General features: G+C 58.3%; 2 protein-coding genes across 7 annotated transcripts; one reads left to right on the forward strand and one right to left on the reverse strand.

Moving 5' to 3' along the window:
• Window positions 1-29: 29 nt before the first annotated feature.
• On the forward strand, window positions 30-6,511 carry TMEM79 (transmembrane protein 79). 4 transcript variants are annotated; one of them, XM_027610834.2, is made up of 5 exons: window positions 30-577; window positions 1,494-1,610; window positions 2,410-3,212; window positions 3,375-3,588; window positions 4,411-4,447. In XM_027610834.2, exons 3-5 carry the CDS (start codon window positions 2,453-2,455, stop codon window positions 4,433-4,435), a joined length of 999 nt encoding a protein of 332 aa, XP_027466635.1. In that variant the 5' UTR covers window positions 30-577; window positions 1,494-1,610; window positions 2,410-2,452; the 3' UTR covers window positions 4,436-4,447. The 4 variants fall into 4 exon arrangements, with proteins under 4 accessions (XP_027466635.1, XP_027466634.1, XP_027466636.1 ...); XM_027610833.2 differs by having other exon boundaries at window positions 1,498-1,610; XM_027610836.2 differs by lacking the exon at window positions 4,411-4,447 and adding an exon at window positions 6,275-6,511 and having other exon boundaries at window positions 31-577; window positions 1,498-1,610.
• LOC113934535 (glycosylated lysosomal membrane protein) lies at window positions 5,923-10,246 on the reverse strand. 3 transcript variants are annotated; one of them, XM_035722571.1, is made up of 6 exons: window positions 10,103-10,246; window positions 9,464-9,721; window positions 9,089-9,289; window positions 8,762-8,980; window positions 8,055-8,311; window positions 5,923-7,949 (listed from the first exon to the last, which is right to left on the reverse strand). In XM_035722571.1, exons 1-6 carry the CDS (start codon window positions 10,220-10,222, stop codon window positions 7,784-7,786), a joined length of 1,221 nt encoding a protein of 406 aa, XP_035578464.1. In that variant the 5' UTR covers window positions 10,223-10,246; the 3' UTR covers window positions 5,923-7,783. The 3 variants fall into 3 exon arrangements, with proteins under 3 accessions (XP_035578464.1, XP_035578466.1, XP_035578465.1); XM_035722573.1 differs by lacking the exon at window positions 8,055-8,311 and having other exon boundaries at window positions 7,722-7,949; XM_035722572.1 differs by lacking the exon at window positions 8,762-8,980 and having other exon boundaries at window positions 7,756-7,949.
• Window positions 10,247-12,137: the final 1,891 nt, after the last annotated feature.

A 12,137-nucleotide genomic window follows, 5' to 3' on the forward strand; every position in this document is an offset into this window, starting at 1 on the left:
CTGAGTGCTGCCAAATCTCGCGAAGCTCGTTTTCCCTCCCGGGAAGTTGCCAGAACTAACTCTGGGCAGCACGGCCTCCTTCCGGCTTCTCCAAGTCCTTGCGGAAAACTTTATTGACAAAGCCGCCAGAGAATGGACAGTGGACACCGTGAGGGGCTGAAGCTGGGCTGGGTCGCGGCACTTGGGCCCACAGCTAAGAGCGAGGCTTTGCTTTGTGCCGCGGGGGCCGTTTGGTGCATCCCTCCGACCCTTCACCCCGCCCCCCTTATTTGAGCCGCGCCTCTTTCCGATTACTGCTGATTCCTCTTCTCATTGTATCCCCCACTTGAACAAACAAAAGTGTATGTGAAAGTTTCCCTCGGAAAGGTGGAACGCAAGAGTAGGCCTTCCGAGACCTGAGCCTTGAACGGGCGCCTCGGCCCGAGCTCGGCTCCCCATTGCGAAGACTAACACCTGCAGCCCCGCAAACATTCGTAGAACACTTGCTGTCTTCCAGCCGCAAGCCTGGACTCTGGAGATGCAGGGATGAGCAATCCAGACACTGTCCCGCCCTCACAAAGCTCAGATGTCTTCTGGGGTAAGGTCCCACAGGAACGAGCAGCCACTCTCTCACGTTTCTGCCTTGGAAAGTTCACCTTGGATTCTGATTGCTTTCTTAACCTTACACCTAGGCTAAAAAGCAAGGTGTTTGGGGGTCTGTGTAAGTTGTAATAGGAACATAAACTCCCTTCCACCTCCACCTCCTGGTCCCAGCCACCAACGTTTTTTCTGTTCCTGAAATCACCTAAGCTGGCCTTTCTCTTGCTGCCCCCTCCTTGGGACACTCCTTATTTCCCGTGAGGTCACAGCCCAAATGTCATCTTGGCAAACAGGTTTCTCTCCTCGAATTGACTTATTGATCAGGCTCTTTATTAACTGTTACCCCGATAAAACAAACTCCTCAAGAGCAGAGACCTTGCCTGTCACCTTGTCTTCTACGTCTGTCTGTATCTAGAGTAGTGCCTGGCTAAAAACAGGTGCTCAACAACTGAATGGCTAAATGTAGAAATTCCACTTCTTTTCTGGGTATCCCAACCTACTCCAAGCACCCTTTCATGTACAGACCCACTCTTTTTTTTTTTTAAAGATTTTATTTATTTATTCATGAGAGACAGAGAGAGAGAGAGAAGCAGAGGGAGAAGCAGGCTCCCCACTGAGCAGGGAGCCCGATGCGGGACTCGATCCCAGGACCCCGGGACCATGACCTGAGCCGAAGGCAGACGCTTAACCATCTGAGCCACCCAGGCGCCCCAGACCCACTCTTTACCCTCTGCTTTCCCTAGCTTCAAGCTCCTACACATCCCATGTGCCTGGACCACATGCTTACCTTTATGCTCAGCTGCACCCCCACCTTCAGAAAGGATGATGACGTCCTCCGCCAATGCTTTTTCTGTTGGCAGATTCAGCAGGGCGGGGCCTGCCCCTTTAATCTGGGCCCCACCTGCTCTGGTCAGACAGGTTTGGAGACACAGGCAAAGGGAGAGAGACGGAGAGGAATACTTGCAGAGACAGCAGGGAGCCGGGCAGCTCCTTCCCAGACGTTGGAGACCCTCCGCCTCTCCAGATGGAAAGTAAGAGGGTGTCATGGGTCCACATGGCAAGGGGCAGAAGGCCCTTGAGGAGGTGGAGGGAAGGGACTCAGCCCCATCCAGCAGCAGTGAGATGGAGGAAACAGGGAGGGGAGAAAGGAGAGGAGGCATGGGGAACAGCCATGACTAGACCTAGAAATCAGAAGGGACAACCCAGGCCCCCTGGAGATGGAGGATAGAGGACAGGTGCTGGTGACGAGTGTGGAGACTGCCCAGGTGCCCACCTTGGAGACAAACGAGCAGGGTGCGCTACCACTGCCAGATCCTTGGGACAGATTCGTTGGCAGATCATTGGTGTCAGTTACCAGGAGAGCTCCAGGCAGGGAGCTACAAGGAGAAGGGGCGGTTTGAAAATGAAGAGGCAGCTTCTCTGCACTCAAGGAGGCCCCTGGTGGGAAGGGAACTCCTGGCAAAGCTCTAGACACCCCCTCTTCCTCCCGTTTCTGCATTAGGGTGGCTATGACCCCAGGGGTTTTGGTGGAGGGGGTAGAAGGCGTGGGCGGGAGCTGGCCAAGGCCACAGCTGCCAGCGCCTGTGCCCCCTGACTCACCCTCTCCTGCTGGATGACATTTGATGTTGAAAGGGTGTCTCCATTTCACCTGCTCACTTCCTTCCCACCTCCTTCTGTTTCAACACCTTCCTGGCTACCTTGTTCTCCTAAGGTCCCAGAAGGGACGAAAGCCCATGAGACCAGCTGCCCCAGACAGTTCCAATCCCATCAACCTGTCCCGAGGGCCAGAAGCCAGGAACTTCTGACAGAGCTTTCTTCTGCTCCCTCCAGGGTGATAGGACCTCATGGGAGACCCCAGAACTGAGGCCCCAGGATGACAGAACCTGAGGCCCTGGCCCTGCTGGAAGTGAAAGGGTCTGAGGCCCTGGAGAAGAGCCCACCCCAGGCATTGGTCCCCAATGGCCGGCAGCCAGAAGGGGAAGGTGAGGCTGAGTCCCATGGAGCTGAGTCCGCCAAGGTGGGGTCTTCAGCTGGGTCTACCATGGCCGGAGAGGGGGCTGAGGATGGTCTCGACAGCACAGTGAGTGAGGCTGCCACCTTGCCCTGGGGGACTGGCCCCCAGCCCAGTGCCCCATTCCCAGACCCGCCCGGGTGGCGGGACATTGAGCCCGAGCCCCTCCAGTCAGAGCCACCCACCAAGCTAGAGGAGTTGTCCGAAGATGATGCCAACCTGCTGCCCGAGAAGGCGGCCCGGGCCTTCGTGCCCATCGACCTCCAGTGCATTGAGCGGCGGCCCCAGGAGGACCCGGTTGTACGCTGTGAGGCAGGCGAGGGAGAGCGCCGCCGGGCCTGCCTGCCGGCCCGGGCCACCCAGCCCGAGCCCTGTGAGCGCAAGTGGGCCGAGGCCGTGGTGAGGCCGCCTGGCCACTCCTGCGGGGGCTGTGGGAGCTGCGGAGGCCGTGAGGGGCTGAAGGCCGTGGCCTCAGTGGGAGCTGCCCTCATTCTCTTCCCCTGCCTGCTATATGGGGCCTACGCCTTCCTGCCTTTCGACGCCCCGCGGCTGCCTACCATGAGCTCCCGCCTCATCTACACGCTGCGCTGCGGGGTCTTTGCCACCTTCCCCATCGTACTGGGTGAGCCGGGCCGGGAGAAAGGAGCGGGGCTGGGGGCGGGAGCTCCCCTCCCCTGGGCCCCATGTGCCCGGCCCTCGCCGGGTGGGAGCCCCGCCGCGAGCCCTCCCTGGCTTCCCGCCTGCTGCTCCCGGGCTGACCCTGCGTGCTCTCCAACCCCGCCAGGGCTGCTGGTGTACGGACTGAGCCTCTTGTGCTTCTCGGCCCTGCGGCCCTTTGGGGAGCCACGGCGGGAGGTGGAGATCCACCGGCGCTACGTGGCCCAGTCGGTCCAGCTCTTCATCCTGTACTTCTTCAACCTGGCCGTGCTCTCCACCTACCTGCCCCAAGAGACCCTCAAACTGCTCCCTCTGCTCACTGGTCTCTTTGCCGTCTCCCGGTGAGTTGGCTGGGGGGTGGGGCCCAGGGGAGGGGACGGTGCTGGAGGGACCCCCGGCATCTTGTCTGGGGAGACGGGGACAGGGAGCCTTCTGGATTCTGCATTAGCCCGGATTGCACCCTGGATCCGTGAGTCCACTTTCTTCCTTGCACCTTACCTCCCCTGGTAGCAGGTGATCAGCTCTGTGTCTTCCCAAAGGAAGTTGATTTCAGGGAGCCGTAGACCAACCCAAAACTGGAAGGGCTGCCGGGGGTCACCTAGATCATCATCCCACCCATTGCTGGCACTCCCCTGTGAGACTCTGGTCAGGTGGCCTTTGGCCTCTAGTTGGACACCTCCTGTGACCAATGCTCAGTTCTGTGTAAGACAGGGTGTTTCATTTTTCAAAAGTCCCAGTTACTAGAGAGACTTTCTTCGTGTTGTGCTGTAAACTGCTGTCCTGACTTTGACTCTGGAATTGCCCAGGACAGTTCAGATATTTGACAACAGCCCTGGATGTCCCCACTCCAACACCCTGCTCCTCCACGGTTTACTTTGCCAAATGGTCCTCGTCTCTCAGTGTCCTGTGACCTTCCCTCCGGGCAGGAGAGCCTCCTGATTGTCCGTGGTCACTGGCATTGGCCTCCTGCTCATACAAATGGAGCCACATTGGCTCTCACGCAGCCTCCTTCTTCTGCTTTCATTTGGAAGTCACCTGAAACCCGTTGGGGTATTTCCACGTGAACTGCTGTTAACCTAGAAAGCACTTTTGAATTTCTGAAGGCGCATGCAGATCTTTCCGTTTTTTCCCTAACGTATTTCCTTTTATTACTTTTGATGCAGGATTCCGGGTCCCTTTCACTGCTAGAACATTCTTGCTCTTTTTTTTTTATTTTAAATATTTTATTTATTTGACGGAGAGAGACACAGCGAGAGAGGGAACACAAGCAGGGGGAGTGGGAGAGGGGGAAGCAGGCTTCCCGCGGAGCAGGGAGCCCGATGCGGGGCTGGATCCCAGGACCCCGGGACCATGACCTGAGCCGAAGGCAGACGCTCAGTGACTGAGCCACCCAGGCGCCCCAAACATTCTTGCTCTTGAGCTAGAATCTCTGTGCTGTCACTTCTGACCAGTCTAGTGGCCGTCTGTCCCACCAGCCTCCTGGCCGTGGTGCGGCCTGTCTTCTCCGAGATGTTCCCCCGGATGAACGCGTTCCTGTTCCTACTTGTGTAACTCCCCCTCCCAGGTCCGTCTGGGGGAGCGCCGGCCTCAGACGGAAGTTGGCTTAGGCAGACCTCGTGCTTGTCTGCCCTTCTCACCCAGTTCACAGCCAGGAAAGCCAACAGACCAGGGGAGAGGAGCTGCTGAGGCCGGCCAGCAGCAGGGCCTGGAATGCACCCCCTCGGGTGTCCCCAGGGCCCGCCCTTCCCTACCGCGGGCAAGGTGCTCAAGCGCTTGTGCCCGGCTTCATCCTCTGCAGAGCGTGGGGGTTAAATGAGTGACTTCATGCAGAGAGCTTGCAGGAGTCTGGTGCCTGGGAAGGGCTCAGCAGCTGGAACCTAGTGTCCCACTGTGCCTGCCGGTGCAGTGCCGAGGCTCTCCCCTCATCCCATGGGTGAGAGCGGAGGCACGGCCGTTTTGTACTAAGTGGTCCTTCACCCATTAAGATGAAGCTGCTGCCCTCCTGGCGTTGGGGGTGTGTATTTGGAGTGGATATTCCAAGAGGGGAAAGACTCATCCCTTTGGGCTCCAGGCCCTCTTGAAGCTGGCTTCCTTACTCTTTTGTCCCTCTGCCCCTCTAAAGTGACAGGAGAGAGGGTGACGATCGGACTTGGGTTCAAATCACGGTTTTTCTGTTTCCCTGATGTGCGACCTTGGACCAGTTTTACTTAACCCCTTTGGAGTCTTAGTTTCTTCGTCTGCAAAAGGAGAAACCAATACAGTGGGATGTAATCTGGTTGTGAAAGATGAGGAAGCTGGTTATGTACTGCTATAACCCTAATCTCCAAGATACAGTTAATAGGGGAAAACTGTGTGTGGACCAGTCTGTATGGTGTGCTACCAAACTTCAAAACAGGGGAAAAGGAAAACATGCGTCCATTGCTTGCTCGTCTATACATAGAGCGCTTGACGCACGAACCGCCATGATACTGGACATCCGAGTCAGGGGTGGAGGGGAGGTGGGGGGCTGAGGGGCGAGGATCGAGACAGGGAGACCTTCTACTATATACTCACTGGGGCCTTTGTACTTTGAACCACGGGACGTATACCGCCTACGCAAAAGTTTTTTTTTTAAGTATTTATTTATTTGAGAGAGAGAGAATGAGAGACAGAGAGCACGAGAGGGAAGAGGGTCAGAGGGAGAAGCAGACTCCCCGCCGAGCAGGGAGCCCGATGCGGGACTCGATCCCGGCACTCTCCAGGATCATGACCTGAGCCGAAGGCAGTTGCCCAACCAACTGAGCCACCCAGGCGCCCCTGCCTATGCAAAAGTTTTAAACTTTTGGAAAGTCAGCAGAGAGGGAGGGGAATAATATACTCGCCTCATGGAGATGCTGGGATGTCTACATTAGTGGCCCTGACGTAGTGCGGCGTCCAGCCCGGTAAGTGCATAAGCTCGGGCTGTGTTTAGACGTGTCTGTCGTACCCATTGCCCCCCCATCAGACCGTATGCCAGCTAGCTGACGCACTTCCCTCTCCTGGCCCCAGGCTGATATACTGGCTGACCTTCGCCGTGGGCCGCTCCTTCCGAGGCTTTGGCTACGGCCTCACGTTCCTGCCGCTGCTCTCCATGCTGGTGTGGAACCTCTACTACATGTTCGTGGTGGAGCCCGAGCGCATGCTCACTGCTGCCGAGAGCCGCCTGGACTACCCCGACCACGCCCACTCTGCCTTGGACCACAGGCCTCGGCCCTGGGGCTGAGTACCCACCCCAGCCCTGGTGCCTCGGGGGATGGAGCCCCAGTACTGCCCAACTGTCCCCTGCTTTCCCCCGAGTCCAAGTGGGCCTTTCACCTCGGGGGCCTGGGGCCGTCAGGGGGGAGGGTGTCTTGCAGGGAAAGAGGTGGACGGCCGTGTCCCTTATACGTGCTGAGGACGGGGAGCCAGGACAGGGAGCAGGGGTGAGATTCCTTCCTGAGCAGCCCCCGGCGGGTGCTGCCTCCGGGACCCACTGCGGCTGGCCTCTGCCCCACCCTCCAGCCTCCCGTGAGCCACAGCCAGACTGACCATTTCTGTCCCCGGTCTGAGCAGAGGGCCGCAGGGAGACTGGAAACATTGCCCGTGCCAAAGATAAAGGCTGGGCATCCGATCAGGCAGGACTTGCACGTTTGGTGGAAACCTTCCTGGGGGCCTGGGTTCAGGACCCACCACCGCTGGCCCTCACAACCTCCAGCTTCAGTCCAGACGATTAAAGCTGTCATAGCCCAGAGCTAATACCTTCTCCCTTCCAACCCAGTCAGGCCCGGTAACCTCCCACCTCCAAACTGCTCAGAACATGCCTGTCCCAGGGGTGGAGGTGCGGAGGGGAGGGGAAGCCTGCCTCCGGAGAGGGGTAGGGGTGTGTGTGTGCATGCCCACACACGTGGTGGCTGCGGGTGGCTGCAGGGCACGGTGGCTGATGTGAACCCCGTGTGAACGTGTGTGTGACAATAAATGACCACCACGGTCTTCCTTGGCTCTTCCTTCATGTTGGACCCCCACTCTCAGGCGTCCCTTCCTTGTCTGACGCAGACTGGTCCAGAACCCCCTGCCCCACAGGAGAGGGGCAGGCCGGAGAGGAGAGGGGGCCGCACACGGAGATGTGCCTCCAACGCCCACGTCTCAGCCTCTGGTTCCTGGAACCAGCGCCACACCCGCCCCCAACACCCACACACTGAGAGACGAGCCCTGGGGAGAAAATGAGTCCATTTCATGCCTTCCAGGGCAGCCAACAAGTCAGAAGGCCTCTCATTTAGGCCTGAGTCCCATTCAGGGAAATAGGGCTGGTGGGGCAGGGAGGCATCACCAAGGGACTTCTCCACCTCTAGCATTCACCCTGTTGCTGGTCCCTCCCCAGAGTATGAAGGAAGCCCCACCTGGGGGGCCTCCAGGAAGCTGAGGGTGGTCTCTGAGGTTCTGCAGGGAAGCCAGATGGAAGAAGGGAGCAACTGACCCTTCATCCAGCAGACCAGCGAGGCAGGCCCAGAAATTCATGTCCCACCCTCCAGTGAGCGGGCCTCAGTTTATAGGCTGGTATTCCGAGCACTGCTTGTGGCCCAGCAGCAGAACCACGCCTCCTGCCAGCAGCATGAGCCCTGGGGCACCCAGGGCCACTGCCATGATGCCCAGGATGAGTGGGGACAAGCTGTCCACTGGAGGGGTGCCCACACCCAGGAGCATCGACCTAGGGCAAGCAGAATGAGAAAGGTAAGCAGGTTAGGCAGGAAGACCGGGACGCTGGGCTGCCCTACGTCCACTCCCAAAGCCCTGGCCCCGCCCTGGCCCTCACCAGCTGAGGTAGTGTTCGTCCCAGTAGCCAGGGCCTGTGGGAGCCCCAAATGTCAGATTGAAGGCACAGAAGTTGGTCTGGGACCCAAAGAAGGCTCGAACAATGGGTGACTGGGGGAGAGGGTATTCCAAGGTGAGGCAAACTGGGGAAGCTTGGCAGGGCAAGGCTGAGTCCCGGCCCCTCTGCCTCTGGGAGAAAGCCACTGGCCGCCACTGCACGAAGCCCGATGGGAGGGAGCCCCACACCAGCTGGTCCAACTGGGGAGAAAGACAGACACAACAGGATGAGGAGGACTGACCTGTGCCGACCCTTCTGTTCCTCACCCTTCCCTGCCTTCCACTGTCACTAGCTGTCCTGGGGCCTGGGCCTGCCTCCAGGACCGAAGCCTGCTTGCACAAAGGCTGAGTCTCTCCTCCATAGAAGGCGGAGTTGGATCGGGAGCACTGGGTCCTCTCCCAGGCCTGCCCCTCTGCAAGCCTGCACTCAGCTCCAGCCCCAGGCCCCCAGGCCCCCTGGCCCCCAGGCCCGCCTTCCTTCTCTCTTCTGCACTGAAGGCAGAGGCCTGGCCACATTCATAAGCACAGTGACCAGCACTTAAAGGAGCTGAACTACGTTGCTAGTTAGTAAATGGTCATATGAGTCTCTGAGGTCCCACAGGGCTCCTCCTACGTTCCCCCATCCCCCTGCCTCTCCGCTGGAAGCCTGACCTGGAAGACAGCAGGTGCATATTCATCATCAATGGAGCGCTGCTCTTGCACTGAGGGGCATTCAGGGCCCTGGCCCAAGGTGACTACCTCCAGCCCAAACAGGGAGCGGTTTCCCCGGGGACAGGCCCCAACCAGGGCCACCTCTAGCTGGCAGGTGTCCGCTGAATGCAGGAGACGCGGGGCTTGGGCCGGTCGGCCGGAGCTGGGGAAAGCCTGCACCTGGAGTGGGGGAGGCGGGGGAGGCATGGGAAGCGGGCGCCTGTGTTGGAAGGCCACCCCCACCCTCAAAAGCCACCTTCTGACTTACTCTGATTCCCCACACCTTACCCTAAAGGCCAGGCTGCCGTTGGCAAAAGCCGCGGTGGGGTCGTGAATGGGGTGGCCTTGAAATGTGGCGCTCAGAGTGGCAGGATCCAAGGAGTCCGTGATGTTGTTCCAAGAGAACTCGGCCAGGGAGTACGGGGGATACGGTTTTCCTGGAGGCTTGGCTGACGCCTCGGATGTGTTAGTGCTGTCAAATTCCAGCAGCTGGGGGGCGGGGTGAGGTGGGACGGGGCTTGCTGAGTCCCGCTCTCCCCGGAACCACCCCCACCCCCTCGCGGGCCCCCATCCCCAGGCTCCCATTCTCGAGTCTTCAGTCCCTCCCTGCGATCCGGATGACCCCTCCTGCCTCTCTGCCTGCTTCTCCCCCGGCCTCCTCACCCTAGTAAAGACAAGGGCGGAAGAGAACTGGACGCTGTCCCTGGGGAGCACGGTGAGGCCCCCGGCTGGCTCCGGGGAGAGCAGGCAGCTCCAGTTGACAGCCAGGGTGCTGTGGGGGGTGTTGGTGGCCACCAGCAGCACTGCTGGAGGCCCCATACTGCTCCACACGTAGTGCAGGGTGGAGTTGGTGCCCACTGCCCGGATGTGAAGCAGGTTCTGGGGGGCGCCAGGCCAGTCAGGGATGACCTCCAGAGACACCTGGAACACGGGGTCGTGGAGGGTCAAAGGCACGGGGTCGGGAAAGGGACACAGGGCGAAGCCGCTTGGGAAGGATGCAGAGAGGCAAGAAGCGCGGTGTGGGAGCTCAGGAATCTGGAAGGCTTAGAGGTGGGCAGGGCCACAACCCCCCTGACCCTGGCGGCAGATGAGGGCGCGGGGCTGGGGGAGGGGTCAGAAAAAGCCCCACCTGGGTCACCCCGGGCCAGCAGGGTCCGGCAGGTGTCCCCCGAAGACAGGGAGCCTCCGCGCTCCACGATCCTGTGCCGTGGGCCCCTGTGCCCGCCCCCGCCCCACGCCCCGCTGCTCTGGTGCCCTCCCAGGGCAGCATTTCCCGAAGCACCCACAGTTCTGGCCCCTCACCTGGCGGGTCTCCTCCCCCAGCAGGCCAAGCGGGGCTGCAGACATGAGAAGACCCAGGAGGAGCGTGGGGCTGGGGGCACAGTGCCCCCGGCCCCAGCGGGGCCCCTCGCGGCAGCACATGGGGCCCCAACTTGAGAGGGCGGAAGAGACTCCAGAGTCATGTGACTCGCACCCTCAGCTGATCTCGGTGCAGGGCGGGGCCTCACGCCAGTTCTTAAAGAGACCGCCTCCTTGAACCCAGATCCAGGCTGAAGAGAATACACAGAAAGGTTAGGAGCTCTTCATTCCCAGTGCGGCTTCAAGCAAGACACCCCGGACTAGACAGGTGTGCAGCCGCACCCCGGACCTCTCCTACCCGACGGGCCCCGCTGGCAGCCCATAAGGGGCCGCTATGTCAGGAGTCAAGATCCCAGCGGATCCCAATACGCTGTGTTGTAGGGATGACAGAGAGGAATTTGACAGAATTCGGGGTGGGAGACAGCATACCCCAGATGGTTGCCAATTATTATTGGGCCCCCAGGTATGCAGGTTCCTGTCCTAGAAGAGCTCACAGTTTTATTGCGGAGAAAAGGTACTTCAGTAAGAGGTGAGAGTTCATGTCGGGATGAATAAATTTGTCAAAAAGAGTTCATGTCTGGATGAATAAATCCCCTTTTTGTTGCTTTTGGGTGTTTTTGCTTAAAAATATTTAAGGGGCGCCTGGGTGGCTCAGTCATTAACCGTCTGTCTTCGGCTCAGGTCATGATCCCGGGGTCGTGGGATCGGGCCCCGCATCGGGCTCCCTGCTCCGCAGGAAGCCTGCTTCTCCCTCTCCCACTCCCCCTGCTTGTGTTCCCTCTCTCGCTGTGTCAAATAAATAAATCTTTAAAAAAAATTTTTTTTTTGACGAATAATAATGCGTATGATACAAACTTCACAAGGTCCGGAAGGGTATCATCTTTATTCCCCAGCAACCCGGGTCCTTCCCGAGACCACCACTATTGCGTAAGTTTGTCCTTCCAAAGATGTTCTATGCAGGGGTGCCCGGCTGGCTCAGGCAGGGGAGCGTGCGACTCTTGGTCGCGGGGTTGTGAGTTCAAGCCCCACACTGGGTGTAGAGCTTTAAATAAAGCAAAAAAAACCAAAGCTCTTCTGTGCATAACGCCCACGCACACACACACACACACACCGCCACGCAACGGCATCCGAACACCGTTCTGCAGCTTGCTTTTACATGTGCGCGCCGAGGACCGTCTCTGCACCCGGAGCTCATTCTCCACTGAAGTATTTCACCACAGGAGGATGTCCCATGGATACATCTACCCAGAACCTTGGTAGTTTACAATTTGCTAGGGTGGACGTTGAAATGCATATCCCTGTATGTACAGCATGTCATACACACTTGAATCCAAATATAGAAGATAAACAGCCACATCAAACTGACCTGTGAGGTTTATCGACAGGCCACGTGCCAGAGGGCCTGCTTCTCCACATCCTCGCTAAGCATTTACCACGCTTGCTTGTCCCCGCGAATAAGGTGAGCCAGCTCCTTGTGTTTTGTCATTTATCGTTGACTCCTTGAGCTATTTACACTCTTGGCCTATTTTTCTGTAGCCTCTCTTCCTGCTAATTTCTAGAAGTTCTTTAAAGAATTAACTTTTGTATGGGGACAACTATCCCCACATCCCCCAATGCCCTACTGCTTGTCTTTTTCACGATGCCAGCGTTTTATGTATGCATCATTTTCCCCCACTCTAATGTTTTCTAAAATGTCATGTTTTCTTCTGGTTTCACCTTCTTATATTGAAACCTTTCAGCTGCCTAGAATTAATTTTGCAAACAGTGAATGAAGTAGGGACCCGACTTCATTTTTCCCCCAAATGGCTACTCTGGGATGAATTCAAGTTTTCTCAAAAAACTCATTTTTGGGGCGCCTAGGTGGCTCAGTCAGTTAAGCGTCTGCCTTCGGCTCAGGTCACGGTCCCGGGGTCCTGGGATCGAGCCCCGCGTCGGGCTCCCTGCTCGGCGGGAAGCCTGCTTCTCCCTCTCCCACTCC

This window comes from Zalophus californianus, chromosome 10, assembly GCF_009762305.2.
Source record: "Zalophus californianus isolate mZalCal1 chromosome 10, mZalCal1.pri.v2, whole genome shotgun sequence".
NCBI classification, from domain to species: Eukaryota; Metazoa; Chordata; class Mammalia; order Carnivora; family Otariidae; genus Zalophus; species Zalophus californianus.

Coding starts and splice junctions, on each gene's coding strand:
- TMEM79 (XM_027610836.2), top strand. CDS start 2,453: ATGACAGAACCTGAGGCCCTGGCCCTGCTGGAAGTGAAAGGGTCTGAG. Junction 3,213..3,374: donor CACCTTCCCCATCGTACTGG/GTGAGCCGGGCC, acceptor CAACCCCGCCAG/GGCTGCTGGTGTACGGACTG. Junction 3,589..6,274: donor GGTCTCTTTGCCGTCTCCCG/GTGAGTTGGCTG, acceptor TCCTGGCCCCAG/GCTGATATACTGGCTGACCT.
- LOC113934535 (XM_035722571.1), bottom strand. CDS start 10,222: ATGTGCTGCCGCGAGGGGCCCCGCTGGGGCCGGGGGCACTGTGCCCCC. Junction 8,981..9,088: donor ACGGCAGCCTGGCCTTTAGG/GTAAGGTGTGGG, acceptor CCCCCACTCCAG/GTGCAGGCTTTCCCCAGCTC. Junction 7,950..8,054: donor GACGAACACTACCTCAGCTG/GTGAGGGCCAGG, acceptor TGCTTGCCCTAG/GTCGATGCTCCTGGGTGTGG.